The sequence below is a fragment of the Ictalurus furcatus genome, chromosome 21, assembly GCF_023375685.1.
Source record: "Ictalurus furcatus strain D&B chromosome 21, Billie_1.0, whole genome shotgun sequence".
NCBI classification, from domain to species: domain Eukaryota; kingdom Metazoa; phylum Chordata; class Actinopteri; order Siluriformes; family Ictaluridae; genus Ictalurus; species Ictalurus furcatus.
Window position 1 is genome coordinate 16,133,736 of NC_071275.1, and position 26,174 is coordinate 16,159,909.

Sequence of the window (26,174 nt, forward strand, 5' to 3'; positions counted from 1 at the left end):
AGACCCAAACCACTGAGAGAATGGAAAATCCTGAATAAGGAGTTATATTAAATATAATAAGCTAAAAACAAAATATTTTCAGGGGAAGTCTCTAAATACTCATGAGAGAATGCGTTCACTTTCAGAAAGTAAAAAGGAAATTCTTTCATTTTTCTGAGAATACTTTTTGCACTAAGAACTGTACTGTGGACGCTCCACATAAACATGAATCATTTGTCAGGGAAATCACTGACCTGGTGTAGTTTTATCATTGACAGTGGAGACGTTTTATTGAACATTTTTGTAAGGAGTCAGGTAACAATCAGAGGTCAAGCTGTAACTTTTACAATTTGGGAAAGTGTTCATGTTGGAGAGATTTGTCATTACTCGGTAATGTGACAATCTGCATTTCCTTTTATTGACTTCAAGAGAGAAAAAAAAGAGGCTGTTGAGTGATCGACTGTTTCTATCAGCTGTAAGTAACAGGAACTAAGTTGTTCCATGTATGTTCCACAACATTAAATGTGATGTCTTGCCCTTTAATAAATAAAGCATTGCAATCGTTGGCAAATTGCCAGAGTACAATAGGAATAAAACACTGTGGGGTGTGCTGTTATGCAGTCCCTCCAGGATTCGCGATCGCAGAAATTAACGCAAAATCAAGTAAACTCCAATGTTCTGGAAGTTTTCAAAATTACCGTAGATTTGAGCCAAGACGCGCCATGTGACGTCATCACAACGTGCATTAGCCCTCTTCGATTCACGTGTGTGGAATGTAAGAACAGCTAAAAGGCCTCATTTACCAACAAACATCACTGCGAAAGAGCGTGCAAAACAATTTCGTGCAATTGCAGTTTCGCCAAATTAAAGTAGATTTATGCAAAAAAGCACAAAATACTACGCAAGTTGCAGCACAAGTTTTGAAAAAAGTCGCTGCAAATCAAGCATTTTGTACCACAACTATCACGAAGAAAAAAAAAACTGCGAAATCCTGTACGGACTGGTTATTGGAAAATAATCAACTTCAGGGCGATAACTGTAACTCCACTTCACATCGGCCCACAGCACACCAAGTCATCACTGATTATTTTCCTGTGACAGCACACCCCATCATGTTTTATTCCTTATAAACATAAAACAACGTAATGCTTCATATAGTCTGCACACTAATAAATCTTCACATTAAAAATTATATTAGTTTAAACATTCTTTTTTTTTTAATCTTCATCAAAACATTTAAAACAGTTATAGAAGTTTAGAGATTGAAAGTAGTGCTACGTATTATATATTCAATGTATAGCCTTCAAACAGCGCCATAGTGGGCTCATCTGTATACCAGTCTTCCCTTATGTGATGTGAGACATTATATTATTACGCTATAGCTTTGGATTATTACATGCAAACATTTACATTAAAGCTTAACATGTGTAAAATATTAGCTATGGCAACTTGATCAGTAAGGAAACGAAACGTTTGGTTGGAGTGTGATTTTTAAGGGGGTTCATTTGAGGTGATTTTCATTTGTATAAAAATATTAATGGAAACATTTGCGTTCCAAGTGTCTCGTAATGTTCCTACAGGAAGTTGACAGAGAGCTAGTATTAAATATGGACAATTATATGATAAGCCATGAGTATAGACACAGGGGAAATCAGGAAAGGTTTCTTTTTCATTATAGTATCTGCAATATCATTTTGGACCTAAGTGAGAGTTATCGGGCTAGTTTATATTTATACAGTTAAGGGACATTATCCGATGTCCTAATGACTTAACTGAACTAACTACAATTGGGTGGCCATACCTTAAATGTTTAGCATTGCTTATGTGGCATTAAATACAACATATTATGATTCTTTCCTGGGCAAAATTCATATATGATACAATAAAGCTTTTAAACTTGCAAATTGAACATTTTTTTATTATTTTTTTTACCAAGGATAAAGTGGTTACTAAAGATGAATAAACCAAAGGATGAAATGTAGATAAATAGTTAACAGTCACCTAGACCAAAACAGTACTATCTTATTATTCTGAGGTGAAAATATTTCTCTGCAAAGAGGTGTAATTATGCCATGCTATGTGTGGATGTAGTTAATAACAGCAAACATTATGAACTTAATTAGTCTGTAATTATGTTCCATGCTGCCTTTCATTAACAGTCATTGGCGAACACATACTACAGGTAAACTTGCATTATATTCAAACACTAATATTCCATGGTTGGATTTGCCTTTATTTTGATATTTAAAAAAAATATATATTAAATGTTGTGGAGATCAAGTAAAGACATGACTTGAAGGCTTGAAAAAATACAGAGACATGAAGAGTGAGACTGGACAGTAATGCGTGGTATATTAATGCACATTTCATATGGCAGAGGACTAAGGTACATATGTAATACCTGCATCATTAATCATAAATGAGATTTTGCTACTCTTCCATCGTATAGTCATTAAAAGCAATACAAGATGGACAAATGTCTGGAAGCACTATCATCTACAGCAGCAGTTCAGGTGAACAGAAAGTTTCATTCAAGACAGAGGAATATGCGCTTACTAGAATCCATGTAAGATTTTGGTACGTAGAACCAGGCAGAGAAAGTCTTTAACAGCACACAAACATTGGGGTAAGGATTCATCAGTAGTAACTGGTGATGCTGTTCATAGTGACAGCTCAGATTCTTCTCCTGCACTGTTAGCTGGAGGTGTACCATTTCTCAAAAGCCCGTCGTCATCATGAACGTCTTCATCATCCGACTGGATCACGGGGGTTTCGGCGCCGTCTTCCCCCTGGCTGTCGGAGGTGGCGGTGGAGGAAGTGGAGGATATCCGTGATTTGAGCTCACAGGCGTCTGGGACTCTCATGGAGATTTCTTCCCTCAGCGCAGCATCAATGTCGGTACTGCCTCCGAGACCTAGAGGAGGAATCACATTTACAGCCATTAGCGTCATCATCACGGATGGTTGTCGTCTTTCAGACCTCACCCCTGACTCACTCCTGGTCCTACAGTTTTTAGTGTTTTGAGCCAGTGTTGCTGGAGATCTTAATCATTCATTTATATTCAGTAAGTGTGTTATCTCGGTCAGGGCTGTGTGGATCCGGAGCCGGGAATACACCCTTTTTTTTTTTTGAGTTTTTGTGCAAAACTACTTGCATTGACGAAATTACAATCGTAAAAGATTGTTCTGCATGCTCTTTCGCAGTGATGTTTGTTGGGAAATGAGACCTTTTAACTGTACTCATGTTCGACGCACGCGAATCGAAGAGGGCTTCAGCTGAACGCACGTTGTGATGACGTCACATGACGCATCTTATCCCAAATCTGCAGAAAATCTGTGGTAATTTAGAAAAATTGCAAGCTCCTCCAAATATTGCTTGATTTTGGGTTAATTTCTGCGATCGCAAAACACTGGATGGACTGATATACAGACACCTTTATACGTAGCTTCACCAATCCACCTACTGGTGTGTTTTTGGGAGTTCATTGGAAACTAGAGGAAACCCACACAATCACAAGGATTAAGACTGTTATGTTTGCACTGTAAACTGTCATGTGGTAGCTGTCATTAGGTTTTTGTATTACTCTGTCTTTTATTGTGTCCAGCATTGTTGTGTAGTGTTTGTATGTGTAAGTGTGTATTGTAGGATCACTATAAACCAGAAACAAATTCCTTGTACGCTCAGGCACACTTGGCCAATAAAGCTGATTTGGATTCTGATGGAGATCATATGTAAGTGACCACACAGACAGTAGGCCTGCCCTAGACATGTTTATGTTTAACTTGTTTTTTAAATGAGTTTTCCTATTTGAATTTATTTGTCAAATAAATTTATTTGAATCAAATTCTGGTTGTTTTTTTTTTTTTTCTGATGGTTTATATTAGGCTTTAATTGTTTATTTTGAAATGTGGATTCGGGCTAAAGTAGTACAATACACACTCGCTTCACACTGAAATGGACAAAAACGTGTTTAAGGTGAAATGGTCCGTATAATAACACAACCTTGGTTGTTAGAAAAGCGCAATATAAATGGAAAAAGCATACAGATATAATCAAATACACTGAATAATGCTTTTTAATGTTTCTGTAATAAAAATCGGAGAATGCGGTCATTGCACATTATACACGTGAGTTTTGGATAACAGATGCATGACACCGTGACCAAGACCAGGATAAAACGCTTACTGAAGGTGAATACATGAATGAATTTTTCCCTGGTTTGTCCATGCAGGCTGAGAGTCGGAATTAAACGAATCGTAGAAGAAACGGAAAACTTTGAAGAAAACTTGGGCTATGCCTGGGGACAGGAAATAAAAATGTTTTTCAAATATACTCTGATTTCTGGTTGTAAGCTGTCCACTGCTACCTTCTAGTGGACACGAACATTCGTCATCGTCCTCAGTCGAGGCGAGAAAGACATCCAGGGCCTCCTGATCCGAGATGTCCAAAAGGTCCATTTGCTCCAGCATGTCCACATTGACCTCCATGGACGAGATGCTGCTCATGGGAGCTACAAAGGATGGGGTGGGAAAATATAACATCTTGAATATCATAAAGAGAATTATTAATAGAACCAAATTTGTTCGTAATTATTCTAACAGTGTCTGTGCTTTCCGCACCCCTCTTGTAATCTATCTGCAAGTGTGCTGAGGAGAAGTAAACGTCCACGTCGTGCTGGGACGCCTCCTCAAAGAAGCGCTGTCTTTCTCTGAGCTTCAGCTGCTGGGCCGCGTCCATGTCCGGAAGCCTCAGAGCGTTCTCTGTTTCAGCTGGGAAACAGAAAAAAAAAATGAAGCACAAGCAGAGATTTCCCAGACTACATTAGGAAGCTCATAGTGATCACATCTTGAGAGGTTCCAGTCTGCAGCCTGGAGTGCATGAATAGTAAATACATTAACCACCACCAGGGAGCAACAGTCAGCCATTGCTCCATCACTGTTGGTGCCAGAAGTGTGTACCAAGGCTCAATTTTATTTATTCAAACGTAATCCCTATTAAAATCTTCTACTTCTGGCTTCGATATGTTCCTATCCGTAGGTAGGTCAGTGGGTAGCAACTCCAGTGCTCACACACACAACACCCTGTCATCTCATATTGCCGTAAATCTGTCAAGGCGTGCAATTCAGTCACAGCATCTGTCAAGTCTACGGCTGCTAATCTGATTGGGCTGGAAGTGCAATCACATTTACTCCCTACATCAGGAGGAATGGCCTAAAGAGGAGAGCCGTGACTGGAAAGATGAATGAGATGAAGAAATCTCCAACTAGGTGTGAATCATGAGTCTGGGTCTTAAACCAGGGCTCGGATCGTTTTTGTTAGTGTACTGTATATCACTTATGTATACATCCCACAGCAAATGAGTTAATGTTTTTAAGAAGAATAGGAAAGCTGGACATACTGTAAACATGACGTGTGTGTGTGTGTGTGCTTTAGCGTGCACGGGTATGCGACTGTGTCATTCTACTTCTTAATCAGCATTATATGAGAATACATTTCACCACTGAAGTAGTGGCCACTTGTTTTGTCTCTGCACCATCCATTAGTCAGATGAGAAGCCTGACCCTCTGCTCGAACACGAGACCTCGGCCACTCAGCTATTTATGGAGGCACACGCAAGAGTCGGAGTAAATGACTCATCGCTGATTACAACCACATTGTACAGAAACAGAGCAACCTTACAGAAAACTGTTTATAGACACTTCACATGTTACTGTATGTTTCACACAATGATTAGTTTGACGTGACTCGTTTATTTTTCAAACCATTACTTCTATGTGTAAAGTCTTCACAAAATTCCTTTATCGCGTGTGAATTTTTAATATGATATATGATATAATATGATCACATATCTGAAAAATAAAATCTGAAAAATTTACGTGAAAATAAAGGAATCGTGAAGAAAAAAAAAACGAACACGTGAAAACAAAAGAATCGTGGAAAAAAAACCGAACACGCGAAAATAAGGGAATCGTGTGAAAAGTTAAAACATGAAAATAAATGAATCGTATTTTAACTTTTCACACGATTCCGTTATTTTCACGTCAATTTCTCAGATGTTATTTTTCAGATAAGTGATCATATTATATCATATACACATTACATAAATGTTCATATATTACCTACTGTACATAATGGCATGAAAAACATATGATCACATGTGAAATGTATAAATTTGAGAACAATTTGGATTGACTTATTGTATTTTACTATCCTTCACTTAATGTAAGCCTACTGGGAATTTTATGTCTAAAATCTCCCTTATTTCTTAATGTAGGAATGTCTGCCATGTATTTTCACATATTTTATATGAATTTCTAAAAGAAATAGGTAGCAACTTGGGATTCGGCCTAACAAAAAACATGAAAATAATAAATAAATAAATAAATAAATAAAAGCAAGGTTAACTGAAAATTTTCCACATTTGGCAATTTGCACTTTAGTGCCTTTATGTGTGGATTCATGGCTCCCATGGAGTCATACAGTCATTCGTTAACCTACTGAGGGAGAAAAAACACAACGTGTAAAGCTGTGCCCTGCATACTTATTGTTTTTAACAAAACTGATTCAACTAATCATCTAATTAATATCTAATTGGCCTTTCTAAAAGGGCATTGGTGCATTAGAGCGTTACAAATGTTAAAATGTGCAGCACAGTGGTGGTACTCCATGACCAGGGCTGAGAAACATTGCTTTAAAATGTCACAGCCACGCTTTTCCTTTTACGTCCCGTCAATACATCGAACCGCACAAAAACAGCATTCTGGGATTAAGCCGTAATTAGAGCGTACAGACCTCGATTGGGCTAATTGGATTGGGTTTCTAAGCCTCTGTCAAATTAGGAAGACTGTAAAGACTAGCCTGTGCTGGAAAAGCTGACGGTTCACATGGCTTCCACATGCGTACACTCGTTAGCACAGCACTACTAAAAGTATACTCATGCATAGTGCAGCATTAGCTATTTTCAGCTAGTTGATTGCTAGCAAATTAGCTCGTGTTTGTTACAATTGATTGTCACATTCTGAGAGATTAATTAAACAGTTAATTAATTAAAAGTCAAACTGTAACATAACAACCAAAGAAATTTTGTTTATCGCTAACAGTAGTTAGCTTAGCCAGCTCAGCGTGCAGATTCTGCAGCTAAAATATCTTCATGACATTACTTACCTGAGCCCATATGTAACGCTGTTAACAAATTTGACTGAAATATGAAGATATATAATAATAATAATCCGTCTCCGTCTGTTCACTTTTCAGCTGTTGAAAGTCACACATTCTTTAGTTAAGGCCTTCGACCATCATTCACCAAATATTAAGGTAACGGGTCTAAATAAGTCTTCTACATGACATGCACAGCTTATATTTTGGTTTGCTTAGGCTTGTTTCTGTAAACCATCATAGATAATGTGATTAGCGATGGGGGTTTTTTTCCTTCTTAGAGAGTTCATGTGGCTTTTCAGGAATGCAGTTACACATGGGTCAAGCGTGTTTATGCCTGGAGGGCAATCTGATGTGAAAAGGCTTTTCAAGTCATCAAACTAAATACATCTCATTCAGTCCAATTATTTTCACTCAACAGTCTTAACTTTGAAAAGAGGTGTGTAAATTCCTGTCCTTCATCTGCCAAAAGGAAAAAAAGCCTGCATTATTCAGTCAGTTGCTCAGTAATAATGAAAATGCGATGACTAATGATGCAGATATCCTGGCTTTTTGTTTCAGTTTCCTGAAAAAATATGACTTGTCACATTTGGCAGCGGAGTGTGTGCTCTCTGTGGCAGATCAGGAACAGTCAGTGACCCTGTGGTGTTTGAGGACGGCGAGTCAGCCAGCGGACGAAGATGTCACTGTGACTCACTCTCTGGCTATCAGACCGTGTGTGGTGTGTGTGTGTGTGTATGAGCTAATGCTGCATTCCAGTGCTGTTTTTAACATGCCCTCATCATCTTTTCTTGCCATTTTCCTTCAAAATAATCCCCATCAGAGTCGTAAAGGTCATTCATATACTTTACTAGCACAAGTAATATTTACTGGACACACCACTGGATGCCTGAGGTGTCAGTATCGAGTCAACATAACTGTAAATATCCCTAGCAGAACTTGGCTAGGAGGCCATTTTCTAACATGAGCAACATATTTTAAAAATATATCTACACAAACATACACATAAGCACACAGCTAACATTTGTTGCGATCAGATTTCGTTTTACGTAACCGACGTTTATTATATGAGACCTGATGGAACTCTATCACTTTATTCCGCTAATCAGCAAGCTAGCTCATTAGCAAGTCTGTTAGCCAAATCTGATGCAGTTCAAATGAAATAAACTGTACAAACGACCACACTAGAGCAATACTCTGCACTATACACACTCACATGTGGCCACTTGTATGATGTAGACATTCTCTGGCATCCAAACATTTCTCTCAAAGTAACTAATGTAGCTACAAACCGAATAACTGCTCTTTGGAACCTTTTAGCATAATTTGGATTATTGTGAAATATAGGCTACCTTAGTGTGCAAAAGTTTTTGAATTGGGGAAAGCAAGATTTTTGCTTGTATCTTCTCATTTGTAAGTCGCTTTGGATAAAAGCGTCTGCTAAATGAATGAATGTAAATGTAAATGGAAGATATCCCACTATACTTGTTCTCTCAATCTCTTGGTGATGTCATATCCTCACATGGTTTCTCATACGCTGTTACTGTTTGCGGATGACACTCAATTCATCCTCTCCTTCCCTCCCTCAGATCCTCTTGTTTCTGCTCAGATCTCCCATGGCTGGCAGACATCTCATCATGGATAGCAGCTCATCAGCTGAAACTTAATCCCTGCAAAACTGAACTGCCGTTCATCCCAGCTGATTCATCACCATGTCAGGATCTTGTGATCTCCCTGGACAACTCTCTGATCTCACTTTCGTTTACTGCACGCAACCTTGTGGTAGCCATGGACAATCAAATTTTCCTCTCAAAAAGTCCTTTTCCTCTCACATCGCTAATCTGACATACTCATGTCGATTTCTCCTTTACAACCTCAGAAGGATTCGTCCATTTCTATCCATACAGGCCACTCAGGTGCTGGTTCAGTCGCTTGTCATTGCCAGCCTGGACTACTGCAACTCACTTCTGGCCGGTCTGCCTCTGAGCGCCATTCGACCTCTACAACTGATCCAGAACACACCTGCTCGACTTGTTTTCAACCTTCCTAAATTCTCCCACACCACACCATTCCTATGCTCCCTCCACTGATGCTTGCCTACAAAGCCAAAAATGGACCAGCACCCACTTACCTCAAATCACGTATCACACGTAGCACTGATAGTCTGGTGCCACCATCAATCTCTTCTCTGTTTTGGCACCTAAGTGGTGGAACGAACTTCCCCTAGATGTCTGAACAGCCGAGTCGCTGGCGATCTTCAATCCCTATCTACCTCTTCCTAAAGTACTTAAAGTAGCACTTTTCATTAAAAAGAATTATTTTTGTCTGTGTGTTTTTCTTACTATATTACCTCCTAACAGAGTTTTAAGACTGATGGTATTCTTGGTCCGTGAACTAGTGAACCAGTATCGGGATATATTTATTGACTTCAAAGCACTTCTGTAATAAGGGCTCTGGAAAAGGGCATCTGCCAAATACCTCTATTTTACAGTTTACTTACCATAAAATATAGAATTCCAAACTGGTCAAATTAAATGTAGGTGCAGCAATCCAGACATGTAAGGCAAAATCAATCTCAAATATTTGAATAAGTCAATGTTTGAGATCTAGCAGAGATATAATACACAATGAAAGAAGAATGTGAAGGTAGTGGGTTACAGGAGGGAAATCTATATTACACATGAGCTGATCCAAATTTTTTTAGATGATATGAAAGAGGCTGGAAGCAATATTATAAATCATAATAGCAATGGCAAATGAACACTTTTGAACATTATTTTGTTTTTTTCATGGATGCAATATACCAATACTAGCACTTACAAATGAGGAAAAACAAGCAAAGCGATATATCAAGCGGAGAACAATACAAGTAGTGCTACCATACAAGATTTTTTAATTGAGTTCTAGAAAAGCAAAGTGCGCAGAGTCGAGAGTAAGTTGTTTTTTTTGTTTTGTTTTGTTTTTAAAGTATAATTGTGGGGTTGGCGTTTTTTAGGGGTTAGTTAAGTGTTCACGGAACTACAACATCTACCTACAATACCGGTAACCTGTTAAAACATATTGTACCTAAAGAGTTACTGTTCAGAGAGCACAAGGGTGTCGAGCCTCAGCAAGCAGAGCAGTATCAGCAAGCGTGGTCATTAAAATGAAACCCAATGAGCACTTCAGTTCTGCAAGCACTAAGCGCTGCGATACGCACTCTTCCGTTCCACTCTCTCGTCAGGATCTACACAAAAAAATGCCATCTTAGTAAGTGAAAATATCTTGAATATAGTCAAATTGATCTAGTGTTTCCTAGTATAAGATTGCCGCAAACAAAATATAAGATTATTCAACTATTTTATTTATTTTTATTTTTTTTTAGACATTTTTACTTATTTGAAGCTTTAAATGTTATTCTATTGGCAGATCACTTGACTTCTTTCTAGAAATAAATACAAATTTGCAAAATTGTCTGTCAATAGAACAAATCTCTTTCAAGATTGGATAAAATGGCCAGAAATAGGCTTCCATCCATCCATTTTCCATACCGCTTACCCTACACAGGGTCACTGGGAGCCTGGAGCCTATCCCAGGGAACTCGGGGCACAAAGCAGAGGACAGTCGTACACACACTCTGGACAACTTGGAAACACCAATCAGCCTACAACGCATGTCTTTGGACTGTGGGAGGAAACGGGGGTACCTCGAGGAAACCCCCAAAGCACGTAGAGAATTCAGGAATAGGAAATACTATCTAAATTTGACTATATTCAAGGTATTTTCAATTGCTGAGATGTAACTGTCTTTCTAATTAAAATGTTCGATGATGTCCTTAAGTAAGCTATTCATTTCTGTATAACCGGTATCGGTAACGGTAATGACTAGCACGTGGTCTGAATTAAAAAAGGCTAACACACCCTCACTGCTATAAATAACGATTTGTCTTCTCAATTTTGTATGCTTTTGTAACTTTTCCATTTTTATTAGTATAATGTTTTAGTATACTGAAAAAAGCCATTCTGTTCTCAAGGCCCATATTTAGCAAGCTTTTGTGAAGTAATCTAGCTCTGCTATTTCTGTAGACTTGTGTTCATTCATCCATAGAATGTGCTGAGTGTAACTGATCCTAGATTGGCGTTCATACTGAAAGGAGTTAAGTAAATCATAAATGGCATGCTATTATACTTTTATATCTGACCTAACACAGCTTAAAATATTAAAGAGTCATCTCCAGGCATCTGTTTTTATATATATATATACCATGAGTGAAAAGGGGAAGGAGAGTTCAACCCATCAGGACAATCAGACATGACACATATTAGGAGGAGTGCACATCAGGGTGTGTCCATGTGCACTGCTTTATGCTGAGTTGCACATTGGTCAGTCAGGGGCTGCAGGGGAGGACAAAAAGCTGGAACATCACGGCCCAGCTTTTCTTTTCTTTTCTTCTCACTCCTCATTCTTTTCAATGTTTTTCCCCCATTAATGTTAACATTAACATCCTGCTCAGCATCTTTAACAGTCTTTGCTGGTGCACAACAGGCCCGGAAGGAGAAGCAGGGTCACTGCTTTCTTCCTTTGAACTAACTCAGGGTTAATTGCCCGGCTCAAGGGACGGCTCAAGTGCTCTCGCAGCGGGTTCTCTCAAACCCTCAGCCTTCGGGTTATGGATTTATTTCTCCACTTTACAGCCTGTTAATGCTCTCAAGCTTAGCCACCAGCTGAAAAAAGTGGTACACGTCCAGACACCCACTAGTCTGGCATGGCACGGCATGGCATTTGCACAGGGCTGAAGTGTCTGATGCCCCGCTTGTGTCCACACAGGTTACATAAAGAAGGATGGCGTATTTCACCTCTGGTCAGACTTAGAGACAGCAAGGGTCTGATTAATAATGACAACAAGTCACTTGCAGCACACAGCAAGACTGCTGATGTTTATTTCTCAGATGTGGACACACACCCGCATTTCCGGCGGCTTTCGCTAGAGGAATAGATTTTGAGCATCTAATTTTAGAAGGTTAGAAATGCTCTCTACTGATTCCGATTGGTCAATTGATTAACCCTTTCAGACCCTGTGTCCATTGTAATGCATGTCACATGATTCAAGGATGTTTCTTCATTAAAAACGCATAAATTACGAGAAGGTTCGCTGATGGGTTAAGGAATGAAATGCATAATGTTTTGTCAAAAGTCTTTTTCATCCTTATTTGTTGAAAGTGTATGACAAAAAAAAAAAGGGAAAAAAAAAGATCAGGGCTTAACCGGGTGACACTTAAAATGCCCTCCGAGACAGAGTAAACAAGTGCATGATGATGAGAACACCGTTCTCCTTTAGATCTCACACACACACACATCCACTAATTTGAAGTTAACTTTCTCACACTCCATCTCTTTATAATGTGCCAAATCGCATCTGATCCTAGCTCAGCGTTCTCTCCCTCGTTATGTCACACTGTGTCTATTTATTCCCAATGAGGTCCGAATGAAGGTGGAGGAAGTGAGTACAATCCCAAGTCTGAATGCGCTGAGAGAGAGAAAAACAAAAAAGCAGATCGTCCAGGAGGCTCGACTTGACATTCCCAATGGAGAGGGCAAACCTCCCTTTCCCCGCTGCTTCCTCTCTCTTTTATTCCCTCTGTGGGATTGGCATTGGAGTAAAGAGACAGATTTGAGCCTGGCTACCGGACATGGCACGGCACTCACACACGACTCGCCCACACTAACAAACCCAAACCCAGAGCTGCTTCTTAGAAACCCACAGTCCCAGCACAAAAAGAGTGCATTTTACACACACACACAGGTCATGACTGCTAAAGTAATAATGCTAGATGCCTGTGGTTTTCCCTGGAGGTTTTAAAAGTCCCCAAAGCAAATACAAGTTATTATAATGGCAACCCATTCGCTTTATATCTACTTACTTCATCATTTAAAATAGACAGTAAAGTAGTTCCGTTTCCTCAGGAGCGTTCCCCAGGAGAGTTCCATCTCTCCTTTAAAGGTGCGGTTTGTAATTTTAAAAAATACTGCTGTAGACCTAAAATTATTATAAAATTTCAAAGATAACTGAGAAATACTGTGATCCCTAATGTTTAACTGCGGTGAATTTTACTGGTTTTTGGGGGGGTTTTTTTCATTTCAAGCTTGTTTTTACACTTTTACAGCCCTGAAAACAAAAATCGCCAAATTCAAAACACAGCTGCTTAGCTTTGACTCCTTAAGAGGCAAATCACAAAGCATAAACAGTTTCAATCAAAGGAGTCAGTTGGGAAGTAAAGGCTTGTCAATATTTTTGTTGTCATTTGTCTTGTAGGTAGCAAAGTGGTCTAAAATTGCAAACTGCTTCTTTAAAATACTTTTTTTTAGTCATCGTCTACATAAAGAAAGAAAACACATTGGGGCGGCGTGCTGTTGTAGGGGGAAGAAAAACCAGCAATGGGGTGTTGTAATGCATTCCAACACAAACGGGAGTTACAGTTAGTTGATTATTTTCCAATAACAGCACATTCTGCAATGTTTTATTCTCATACACTACAGAAACAGTTATTTCCTTACCAGCTTCTCTTTTTTTTCTTGCTCTCTCCTAAAGTTAATATGACCAGAAAATGCACCTTGTCATGTTACTGAGAAAAACCAGAAAACCCTATTCAGAAACCTAAAGGAACATATTTATTTTAGACTGTTACAAAGCACTGACACTGAATACTCCTTTTAAAAAAGCTATGAATAAACATCTCACAGAAAGCAATTATGCGTGTTTATGTGGATTATCCGCCATACAGGTCAATGCGAATGAATGCGTTACTATAGCAACAATAACATACATTCAGTCTTCTCCTACGTCCTTAATTGATCACATCCCTATGACGAAGCACAGGGAATAAAGCCAGAGCGACACTGCCTTGGCAACCGTTTGCTTTTCCCATTCACACATAACATTTTCCATTTTCCACAAAAGCTTGATATTCTCCAGAGACTGAGAGAGGAAAGGAACTGTGAAAGCCCCAACAAAGGCACATTGCTAAATTTATTGCAATGTATTGCTCTGAGAATAAACACTGCAGATTGTCTCGGGGCAGTGTGGTAGCAGGACACAGGAAACCAATGTTCCAGCGTTCCCAAGAGAAGCACCAGACAGAGCTTTAAACCTCAGAGATCATTTAAGCTACATCCCATAAGCTGGTCTGAGTGACTGTGGGGTTTTTATATGCTGGTTTTTATAGATGAGCTACAATAAAAACACTCCCACAGGCTGTTCCTGACCAGCACAAAGTTGGAGAAAATGACCCTTCCAGATGCTTTAAAGCAATGTTTCACCACATAGACAAAAATAAGGACAGTCTCTGGTGTGTGGTTAAAGAACTAACATTTGTAAGGATTTCTTCAACATGACAAGACCACCATTTGGTGTGAAAATATTAAATCGCACTCTCTACATCCAGAGTGAATGAAAACTGTTGTGTGTAATTTTTTGATTTCTGATGTATCGCTTTCGCAACGTTCCCGGATTAATATTATTGTCTTTTACACTTGGTTTCTGATCTGAATGAGGTACACTCAGATGATGATCTGCCCGCATCAAGTTCAAGGCCTTGATGCTCACCTACTAGACCTTGTCAGGAACAGCACCCTCCTATCTCAACTCTCTCCTGAAGGCCTACGTTCCCTCTCGCAATCTGCGATCGATTAGCGACCGACGTTTAGCAGTTCCAACTCAGCGTGGCGCAAGGTCCCTTTCCAAAACCTTCACACTAACTGTTCCTCAGTGGTGGAATGAACTTCCAATCTCAATCCGGACCACAGAATCTCTCACCATCTTCAAAAAACAAATAAAGACCCATCTCTTCTATGAACACCTAACAAACTCATAATAAAAAAAAAATAAAAATAAAAAAAATGCACTTACACCTCTACTCTGCACTTTGCTTCTTCTGGAATTCAATTAATAGATCTCGTATGGTAGCACTTCTTGTATTGTTCTCTGCTTGATATCGCTTTGCTTGTATCTTTCTCATTTGTAAGTCGCTTTGGATAAAAGCGTCTGCTAAGTGAATAAATGTAAATGTAATGTAAATGTACACTGGACAACTGTAGCCTATACACACTGCGTAACAGTGGACCAACTGAGATTAGATACGGCTGGACTGCTTGTCTTCACCTAAGCTAAACCCTTTGTGTCATCAGTCATTTCTCATCGTCTGATGATGACACTGGTTATGACTCAGCATTTCATCTCCAGCCAATCGTGTGAGCCAGCTGACACTGACACACATCTTCACGCTGCATAGAATTGCCCTCTTTCAGCGCCTCGGAAGAACTGATCTCAGGTCAGCTGTTTCGGTTAGACTGAAAACATAAAAGTACACAAACTGCTTTCAGATCAGTGTGGTGCAGTATGGTGCTTTGGGGAAATCCCCTTAAGGGCCATTTCCTTGCCTCGTCAGCTCAGCTTTTGTTATGCCTGAAGAACTGAGTAGAAGTAAATGTAGACATCATGAAAAGAAGTGTTGACTCAGCGGTTAAGGACTGTAATCAATAGGTTGTGAGTTCAAATCCCAGTGCTATCAACCTGCCACTGTTAGACCCTTCAGCAAGACCCGTAACCTTAACTTCTCAGCTCAAATCACTTTGAAAATGTCTGCCAAATGTAAACTTGCTAACAGGGCTTTGTGTTCAAATGCAATCATTATATTTTATTTATTCCAAAGCGGTAATGAAGTCTTGATTCTGATTAGTCAGCAGGTGTTGATTATTATTTTTTTTATTATTATAACAGCAGCTTTAGTACAGAACAGTAGCTCCAGCTGTAAGTTTTTTCATATTAATGTAACCGTTCTTATACATTATATTATGTATAGTAGCTCAATTTATTCAAAAGGTACTTATATGGCAGAGCATGTACATAATCTAAGGCTAATAATTTCCTTTGTTTAAATGTGTTGTTATTTACTTGTTTATTTGGTGATGTTTTTCTATAAAGTAATGTTTATTTAACATTCATGGAAGGAGTCTAGAGTTTCAGGTTTAGGTTTTCTGATACGGGAAAGTCTTCAGGACAGAGGACTTTGCACTTGCTGTTTCACAGCACCATGATAAGCTTCATTTTTGATTTTAAGGGATAGAGGGGGAAACCGGGAGGGTGGTAAGGTAATGACCATATTTCTAACTGCTAAAACATAAGTGATTACAGGTACTAACGTTTCACATGGACAGTATTAACTGTAACTCTAACAGTTAAAAACAATATGTCGTTTATTAATAAATAAATAAAACTGTAATAATAGGCAAATCACTATGGTATAAGAGGAACAAATACACCTCAGGATGTGCCATTATAGGAAAAAAAAAGAAAATAATCATAATCATGAACTTCGGAGTAACTTCCTGTGGTACAGTTACCACGCTGTCGCTGATTCATTTCTTACAGAAGCATGCCCACAATGGTTTTACTCTTTACTTAACACAAATCGAGTATAAATGAATTAATAATACACAGTCATTCAGGAGGCTGGATTAAACATTTGATTAATACCTCCTCAATCTCAGTATCTGAGTTATCAGAGGGATTGATAATGAAGTTGATGAGTATAATCATCATGCTTCTACCATTCAGGACTGTCATTTAGATAAAGCTAACAAGTGTCCATTCAATTACATTATTAGTCAGTGTTGCCAGACTGTCATAAATATTTCATGACTTCTAGTGAACCTGCTTAGTACACGACTGAAGAGGCGGCACGAGTCTGAGCAACACAAAGGTCATCTTACTCGATTCTTTTTCCTGAGACAACCACAACAGTATGGCCGCGTGGTTTGTTTTTTCCCCCTTCAGCGATTTTCTTCCATTCAACAAGAATCACGTCACACAGCAACCATGACCGTGAGCCGAATGCCACAGTCTAAAGACAAGACAGACGCAAGTGTTTCCATGAACTGTATATAGAAAAGCTACTACACTGAGTTACTGGAAAAGTTGAAGGATAACAGATGCTGAAAAAGAGGGAGTGTAAGTCAGCATGACATCATTCAGTTCTGGTGTATGGACGAGGTGTGTATGTGCGTGTGTCTGTTGAAACTACCCGGTAATTCAATCAATGATATATTTACAGACACAGCATTTCTGTATTTATCATATAAGCCTTTAATTCTTAGGGTAATCTAGAGTCAGGATATTTTCATTTTGAATTTGTTGTGTTGTGTTACTGACGTTACATTCTTCACTGAGTAAATCTGTTATACAAAGCAATTAAACAAAAAAGATTTTTTTTTACTTTGTGACATTCAGCCACCAATCTCCAGTGGAGATCAATCAGCTAAAACGGAAAATTGACAGATTTGGCTACGTGCAAAAAGTTAGACATCCAATCTGAGACCACGTGTTGTGATGCTCTCCAGGGTAAAGTGGTTACTGAAGATGAATGAATGCTATGCTATGCTAAGATGTGGTTGTGTCCGTGATAACGCTAATTGCTAACATTAGCCACAATGCACAGCTAGCAAGCTGAGAATGCTGTGCATGGTGTTCAATTTTTTTTCCCCTGTATAAGAGCTACAGAAACTCAGTGCAGTACTAAGCCTCTGTCATGAGTAAAGAATAAAATACACTGAGTCGTGTTATAGGAAAATAATCAGCGATGACTATAAAGGTGTGTTATTGATCATACAGACTATATATATGGTCTCCATACATAAGGGAAATTAACACTTATTAGCAAAATGACTTCCAAAATTGTTCATACTTTTATGTATGTATGTATATATATATGTGTGTGTGTGTGTGTGTGTGTGTGTATATATATATATATATATATATATATATATATATATATATATATATATATATATATATATATATAATAAATATATATATATTTTTATTCATTTTTACCAGATAGCCTTTGACGAAAGAAGAACGTTTTGAAATCATTCTCATGGCTGGATCGGGACGCTGTCACAAGGTTGTGATGGACTGTGATGGACAGGAAACCTGGTGAGCACATCACACACGACACTGTTGCCAAACTTATTAACTATTCAAAAAGATTGGAAGTGGTGCGGACCGACCGAGAAGCAGACGTCCACAAACATCCACTGACGAAGGCACAACCGACGTGCTGGCAAACTTAGTCCCCTGTGTATGGAGACTTTAGGGACACCCTGTAGATATAAACCTGCTGTTATAGAAAATCAAATCAACCGAATCTCAGGTTTTTCTACAGTACTTTAGTACTTCTAAATGATAACTCTTTTTCATACATAGTTTTGGTTTCAGCGCAGGGTGTGGCTCACAGGCCAACTGTAAATCTGCTCACTGTTTGCTGGAAAACCCCACATACTTTAAACCAGACCCTGTAGTTATTATCACGGTTACATATAATATTCTGAAAACCAGGTCAGAAGGAAAGTAACAGCACAGGACATTTCTTCTGTGCACATACTGTATGTGTTTTGTAGATCATGTGTGCCGTGTCTGTATTGTAACATTATAATATTTTTAAAGTATAAAGAGTGTGTAGATGTGCAATAATGGAGTAAACTGGAATGAAAACACTTTCCCGTCCTTGCAGCTGTCTGTGTGCGTTTCACATTCCACAAGCTGTCCACACTGTAGTCATTTTCAACAGATGACAGTATTGGTTTGGGTTCATGGAGCTGGATTTAGGTAGGACTATGTGTTCAGTCTGAAAGCCACAAAGAACTAACACACACTGTGTCACATTCAAAAGTTACATTGATGTTTACGTGGGGAAAGTTGTATTCAGAATCAAGTTACGCAGGGGCTTAAGTGGGCTTTTCTGGGTGCAAATGGCGCCATATTCATATCTATACATCCATTATCAATTTCAATGGTATCCATTACTAATTCAGCGATCTGTCTCCCCTGATATTTTCTGTGGGGGGACAAAAACTTTTTGAAGACTTTAAAGGGATGATGATACTATTTATTAATGAATTGTATCATGTTTATGTATTTAGTATTGGCCTTAAATAGCATTCCATAGTTTTTTTTTGTGTGTGTGTGTGTGTGTGTGTGTGTGTGTGTTTACATAAATTCCAGTGTGATATATTGTGGTTATATTAAAACTTTCAGACAATGGCTCTGGACATTTATGCTAATCCTCACTTGAGCCGATGTCGTAATTATGCATAACTGAAACGTGCCTAAACAAACTCCAGTATACGCATCTCTCACACAACTCTCCGAATAGCACTGAATTCGACAGTTACGTCTATAGTCTGAATACTGACGTGAACAGTGTCAGTATTAAATCCTCACTACAAGCAATTAACTCAGACTTAACGTTGCATGTGGTCATTATCAAGCATTAAGTTACATTTCTCTCTCAAGTCAGCACATGGAAATGCATGGACTGTCTTGTATAAATTTTCAGAAAGATGTAGCTTTAGATCCCTAATGAGAGCGGCGAAAGTCGGAAGGAACTCCCTGAGGAAGAAACCATGAGAGGAACTGGACTCTAAATGGAACCATCCTCTTCTGTATGGCACCGGATAGTGCAATAGAAATCATTACTCTACAACCGTACACTATAAAGTCAAATAGTACTAAATTGAGAGGATGTGCAGTATGAGTAAATTGTGAATAAGAGTGCTGGGATGATCACAGAACAGTCTTTATGATTACATCAGGACAATCAAAAGAAAGTCTGATACGTTCTCTTATAACAAGAATCTCTGCATTTGATGAGTGCAAAAATCTCCCCTGCTCTCCTTTCATCTCTTCTCTCCTCAGCCTCAACCACTGAGCTATCTCATTTGGGCAGGGATCCAGGAGTAAATTATTGATAGTGCGAGTGTGTGAGCTATTGCATGCGTGTGTATGTGTGCATCAGAAGCGGGGTGAAGCACAACCCAGCACCAGCAGATCCCTTGCCTACTCTCGACAATGGCCTCATTGTTAACCCTCTCCTCTCCTCAATAGAGGTCTTTAAGAGCAAGTCAATAATAGGTCAGATCCCATTCAGATGAACTATAAAAAGACCTACATAGCAGAGTACACAATTAGGGCTCAGTGCAATAAAGACCATCTCTCATAGGAACGAGGAACGAGCGGACGAGGCATGACTAGGGTCAGAGTAAAATGATGAAGACTGAGGAGGGAAAAGTTACATCATCTGTCTGGGGTTTTATGGAAAATCGAGTTGCACAAGTGTATGAACCTGCAGTCACACATCAAACTGCTGATTCTGAATCAGTGCTCTTTCGGGGTCTTGTTTTCTCGACGTCCTGAAAGCAACTACACTGACTGGAGTAATTAGGTAGAAAAAAGAACAATTAGAAGAGAATCCAAATATAAATAAGACTGCTATCAGACTGAACAAAATATCATATTTAATATGGATTTTAAAAACTTTGATGTACTTCTAGACTAAATCATAAACCCTCTGTTTTGTTTTTTGTTTGTTTTTGCATTTATTATAAGTTCTACTTGTAAAAAAAAGCAGTTTTAAAGCTAATGTTCTTAAATATGCCACAAAGAATAAGAATTTTATTTCATTTAATATTTTATTATTCATTTTATTTGCACTTTTTCTGCACAGTTCAGTCCATACGAGATTTCGCTCAGTTTTTTTTTCACTGAATGTGCGATGCAATTTGCAGGGTTTTTTTTTCTGCTTTTTTTTGTGGAAAACTACTTGAATTGGTGAAATTGCAGTTGCACGAAACTGTTTTGTGCACTCTTTCGCAGTGCTGTTTGTTGGTAAATGAGACCTCTACATAGCTGTACTCATGTTCGACGCACATGAATCGAAGAGGGCTTTGTCTGAATGCGCGTTGTGATGACGTCACATGACACGTCTTGGCATCTGTGGTGATTCTGAAAAATCGCTAATGCCTCCAAATATTGTTGCGTTTGCTTGATTTTGCATTCATTTCTGCGAAATCCTGGCGTGACTGACAGTTCATGTTAGAACATGAACCGTTTTGCACCTTGAGATATACCGTTTCCACTCAAAACATCTTTATAATGCAACTGAAGGAAGGAGTCTTCAGTGACAGGGCTTCATTACAGTTAGAGGTAAAACTGTCATTTTTTTAAGTGTTACCCCACGGGAAAGTATTCCAGGTGGAGGGCTTCGAGTTTTCTCAGTAGCATGAAAAGCTGCAATTTTTGTCTTGACTTCAAGAAAGAGAAAAATGAAGCTGGTGAGAGAACGACGCGTTGTTATAATGCAAGTGGTGAGAGTTTTAACTTGCTTTCCAGATGTTCCACAACATTATATGTAACTGTAAACTACTAAAAATTTACATCGTTGCTGTTTGGTAAATGTAAAAATGTTAGCATTGGCAAACTGCTGAGGTATAAGAGGAATAAAGCTTTTCAGGATGTGCTGTTACAGGAGAACATTGCGTCAGGCCACATCACACTAGCACACTGTTGATTCTTTTCCTTTAACAGCATAAGCTCAAGAGGTTTTTTTATTTATTTTAATAACAGTACAGGTTGAGTTACTAACATATAAATCACGGATAAACATATCCGTCTTCGTAGTGAAAGCAGGCTCTATTTTTTTTTCCATTGTAGTCCACTAAATCAAGGCTGTTCTACAAAATCAGTGTGTCCAATTCACTGCTTGGTCTCTCTGTAGAACTACATCACATTGATTTAGCACTATATAAAAGGACACGAGTAGTTTACTGGCCAACTTATTTAATGCTGGCACACAATGCTGTGGCAGTAAAGAGCTGGCAGTTGCTCTCGAGCTCTATTTACAAATGCATGATGGCAGGCAATGAGTCGAGAGACTGCACTGAGCAATTCAGCACTCATAAATGTATTTCAGATAAACACTGGACACTGGCCAATTCACAAAACACAAGCACGACAAAAATAACTTGCATTATAGAAGGGACTTGGACGAGCCACTCTTGTATTAACTGTGAGGCGGTACAATGTGTAATTTATGTATGGAATAATGAGAGCATTCCATCCTAAAGGCTGCAGGCTTACCCATTACAAGTCAAGCAACAGAATTCCTTGGAAGATAAACATTTCCGTGCACGAAGGCCATGCCAGCTGGACTTAATTGAGAGCATGATCTCTTCGAGCCAGAGTCTTACTTAATTTAATCTATATCACAATGGGTCTTTGGTCCCAAAACACAATAATGTGTGATTTATCATTCTGCGATCTAATTTCTGGTCACAAGACTCAAAAAGTGCATGTGTGTGTCATAGAGTGCAATACGATACAAACAGACTGAACAATGCATGAGAACCGAACAGTCCTCATGATCCGTTTCCTGAGAATGACCACACAGTGCTGTTTCAGGATAAGTCTGAACAAATCTACAATTCTGCTAGGAATGAAGAAATATTCAATAGAAAGTGAGCTTGAACTCGACTTGAGGAGAGCAGCAGGTTTGGTGCAAACACCTCCCAGACATGTCAATTCCTTAGAGACCTCCATCACATCAAAGATGATGATCACTTATCTAACCAGAGGCAGCCCACATCACATCATCTGAAAGAGCCTGAAGAGACTTGACTCCAAATAAGGGAAGGAATTAGGAGTGCCTGAAAACCTCTGCCCAATACACTTTAGCACTGTTAAAGTGGGAATTTGTAAAGCCACAAGCATGCATGAGGTTTGTAAAGCTGTCTAATTTTGGAGAAGTAACCAATCTACCACACCCTGGGGCAACATGTTAGGAGTAAATTTCTTACAAGCAATACAAAAGTGAACGTAGTTTAAAGTGTTTATTTCTTTAACTCTGGTTTTTAGCACAGTTTAATCATTTGTCCACTGTTATTCAGAGTTGAGGCGTCCTGGTGATTGAAATTCCTGCTCGCACCTTTAAGATGACCTTATTCAATCATTATATTCAAGTCACAGAGGATCTGTAGCATATGTATAAGGCAGGAATACACCCTGGATGGGATGCCAGTCCATCACAAGGCATCACACACATCCAGATTCACACCTATGTGCAATTTAGAGTCACCAATCCACCTACAAACATGTTTTTGGGACATGGGAGAAAATTGGAGAACCCAGAGGAAACCCACAAAGACATCCATACAGACATCCATCCATTTTCTATACTGCTTATCCTACACAGGGTCACAGGGGAGCATGGAGCCTATCAGTAACCAATAATGAACTCGAACCAGAGACCCTGGAGCTTAATGCTAAAATCCCTGACTCTACTGTATCTTTCAAGTGAATCTCTGACTGTAACACTCATTCGTTCATCTTCAGAAACGGCTTTATCCCAGGCAAATTCACAGTATCACAGCCTATGACAGGAATACTGGGCGGATCGCATGGCGATTTAGCATAGTCAATCCCGATATTTTTGGAAGGTGGGAGGAAACTGGAGGACCTGGAGAAAAGCCACACCGAAACATGCTCAACACATCAGAAGCACAGAGAAATTTAACTTTAAGATTAAATCGCTGACAGCATCTTTAAGATGAAATCTCTGATTGTCGCTGTAGTAGTCTGTTACTGTAACTTTAAGCTGAATCTCTGACTGCACCTTCAACCTGTAGCAATAACGTTAACACTAGACCATTTTATTGTGTTAGAGAAGTACTGAAAAGCATTTCTCTGTCTTGAGCCCAATAAAAGAACATTTCTCAGTCTCAGTCTTGATATTAGGTTTATTATAATATTGAACCATGGAATATTGCAACTGACCAAGACTTGGAGTCAGGATCGATGTTTAACACAGTGTTATGGTAGAAACATCTATCTGTATGTTGTACATAGCTGTAATCTATATGTCATAACATAATACAGTGCTTCAGTACATAGAATAAATAATGAATAGTTATTGTAAGACAATTTCACTGTTTAGAAACTGAGGTAGACTTATACTGCTGTATATTACATTTGATTGTTATATCATACCGTATAGCCACAAGATCTTCTCCACACATCAAGTGTTAATCCTCTATAGTAAACATTACAAAGCACTTTTGGTGAATATCTTGAATCTTGATCATTGAAGAGTGAAGTATATACTTACATGGCTGACGTTTGTTGTGCAGGTTTGCCCCCTTTGAGTTCATGATCCCTGTGTTTCCAGATGTGCGCACACCTTCACCAACTCACACACACACACACACACAAACACACAGGTGATGGAACAGAGGAGCCACACGCAGGACTGGATCCTTAGTTAGACACTGTGCAAAGCATCAGCACCAAGCAAGTCCACCATAACATATACTCTCATCTCTATCACTCTCTCTGCCTATTTTCAGAATCCTGACACATTCACAGAAATGAAGCTCATCCCCTCATCCCTGTCACACACAGTCTAACTTAGGAGACTGAAGACAGAGGGCTTAGGCCAGTGGAGCGTACCATGTGGTCATTCGTAGGGGAGAGCTCACTCATTGCCAGGACAATACCATGTAGGAAAAAGCAGAGGGGAGGGAAGGAGTTATGCAACAGGAAAAGGAGGGTTTAAGTTTTGTGAACACAGACCTGCTCTTTCTCATTCAGTCTCTCTCAGCCTGTCCCAGGGTACAACTCTGACAGGAAACAGGTTCAGTCATTAATAGAAAAAGCAATGATTCTGAGCAAGTCCCCCAATTATATATATATATATATATATATATATATATATATATATATATATATATATATATATGTATATATGTGTGTGTGTGTGTGTGTATATATGTATGTATGTATGTATGTATATATATATATATATATATATATATATATATATATATATATACATACATACATGTATAAAGAAGGTACAGTGTATGTGTGTGTGTGTGTATATATATATATATATATATATATATATATATATATATATATATACACACACACACACACACGTACACATATATATATATAAATTTCCGTTGCTCTTATGCTTATAATTTTTCCAGGTTACATACTATATATTTATTACCAGAGCGTAGACTGTTACTTATCACATTTACACCTACTCAATGTCTTAACTTTAATTGTGTGGTCTGGGAAACCCCTTCACGTGGTGACATTTTCCACTATACTGTATATGAATGTATGTTCTGAAAATTACAGGCTTTCCTAATCTGAACTGAAATATGTTTCTCTTTTGCATGTATCTCAACCAAGATGTTGTTACTGGATGTTAAAATCTGGGGTCAAAATATGTTGTAGGCAGAGCAGGTTTGAATCTAAACCAAGCTCCTAGCTGAACAGTGTTAAAGACCCTGTAAGCTGATTTCCTGCTCCTTCTAAAAATAACATGCCCACTACTGTACATTATATTAGGTGAATCTTCATTGATCTCCATTTATCTTCCTGAAACAACCACATTTAAACTGCACTACACTACTGCACGTACATGCTGACTGGTTTATAAACTGCGTTACTGTTATATATTTCTATTCATGTTGTACTATTTATCATAATATTAACACTGCACTGTACCTTCTTTATCGTACTGTACAGCACTGTTGCTGAGGATCATCGTTTATACATTTTATTCCTGGGTAAACTGTGACTTAACTATAAATCTAATCTAATCTCTGAGATATGATCACAGAACCATCACTGACCTTTCAATGGCCTGTTGTTTCAGTATTAAGTCTATCCATTCTCTCTACTGTTTATCCTACACAGGGTCATGAGGGAGCCTATGCCAGAGAACCTGGGGCACACCAAGGATAGGGTACCGACCCTTCACAGGGCACAACCGCACAATTTGGAAATGCCTTATATGCCTACAACACTTGTCTTTGGACTGGGAGAGGAAACTGGAGTACCCGGAGGAAACCCCTGAAGCAGGAGGACAACTAGAAAACTCCACACATGCAGGGCAGAGGCAGGATTTGAACCCCCAACCCTGGAGGTGCGAGACCACCATGTCAAATTTGTCACTTATAGGAACATGATCTGAGTCTGGTTTGGTTGATGTACTTTATTAATAAAGGTTGTCGTTTCAAAATATTTGTCCTTGCACACTGGACCTAACATGTGCTCAGCACTGAGTTTTAGTTGCATGGCCTTTTCCCTCTATTTTTCACTAAGAGTATGACAGACTACTGTTTACATCGCCATCTTCTGGTAACTAAAAGTCATA

General features: G+C 38.8%; 1 protein-coding gene across 1 annotated transcript; it reads right to left on the bottom strand.

Annotated features, from left to right (window-relative positions):
• Positions 1–1,644: 1,644 nt before the first annotated feature.
• Positions 1,645–24,418, bottom strand: si:ch211-253b8.5 (dysbindin). Its single transcript, XM_053652715.1, has 4 exons — positions 24,108–24,418; positions 4,599–4,748; positions 4,346–4,489; positions 1,645–2,893 (listed from the first exon to the last, which is right to left on the bottom strand). Exons 1-4 carry the CDS (start codon positions 24,148–24,150, stop codon positions 2,640–2,642), a joined length of 591 nt encoding a protein of 196 aa, XP_053508690.1. The 5' UTR covers positions 24,151–24,418; the 3' UTR covers positions 1,645–2,639.
• Between the last annotated feature and the right edge of the window lie 1,756 nt (positions 24,419–26,174).

What these genes read in the sequence shown, in the direction of transcription:
- si:ch211-253b8.5 (XM_053652715.1), bottom strand. Translation starts at nt 24,150, where the DNA reads ATGAACTCAAAGGGGGCAAACCTGCACAACAAACGTCAGCCAT. An exon ending in GCACAACAAACGTCAGCCAT is followed by an intron (nt 4,749 to 24,107) that starts GTAAGTATATAC and finishes TCTGTTTCCCAG; the next exon opens with CTGAAACAGAGAACGCTCTG. An exon ending in GCAGATAGATTACAAGAGGG is followed by an intron (nt 4,490 to 4,598) that starts GTGCGGAAAGCA and finishes CATCCTTTGTAG; the next exon opens with CTCCCATGAGCAGCATCTCG.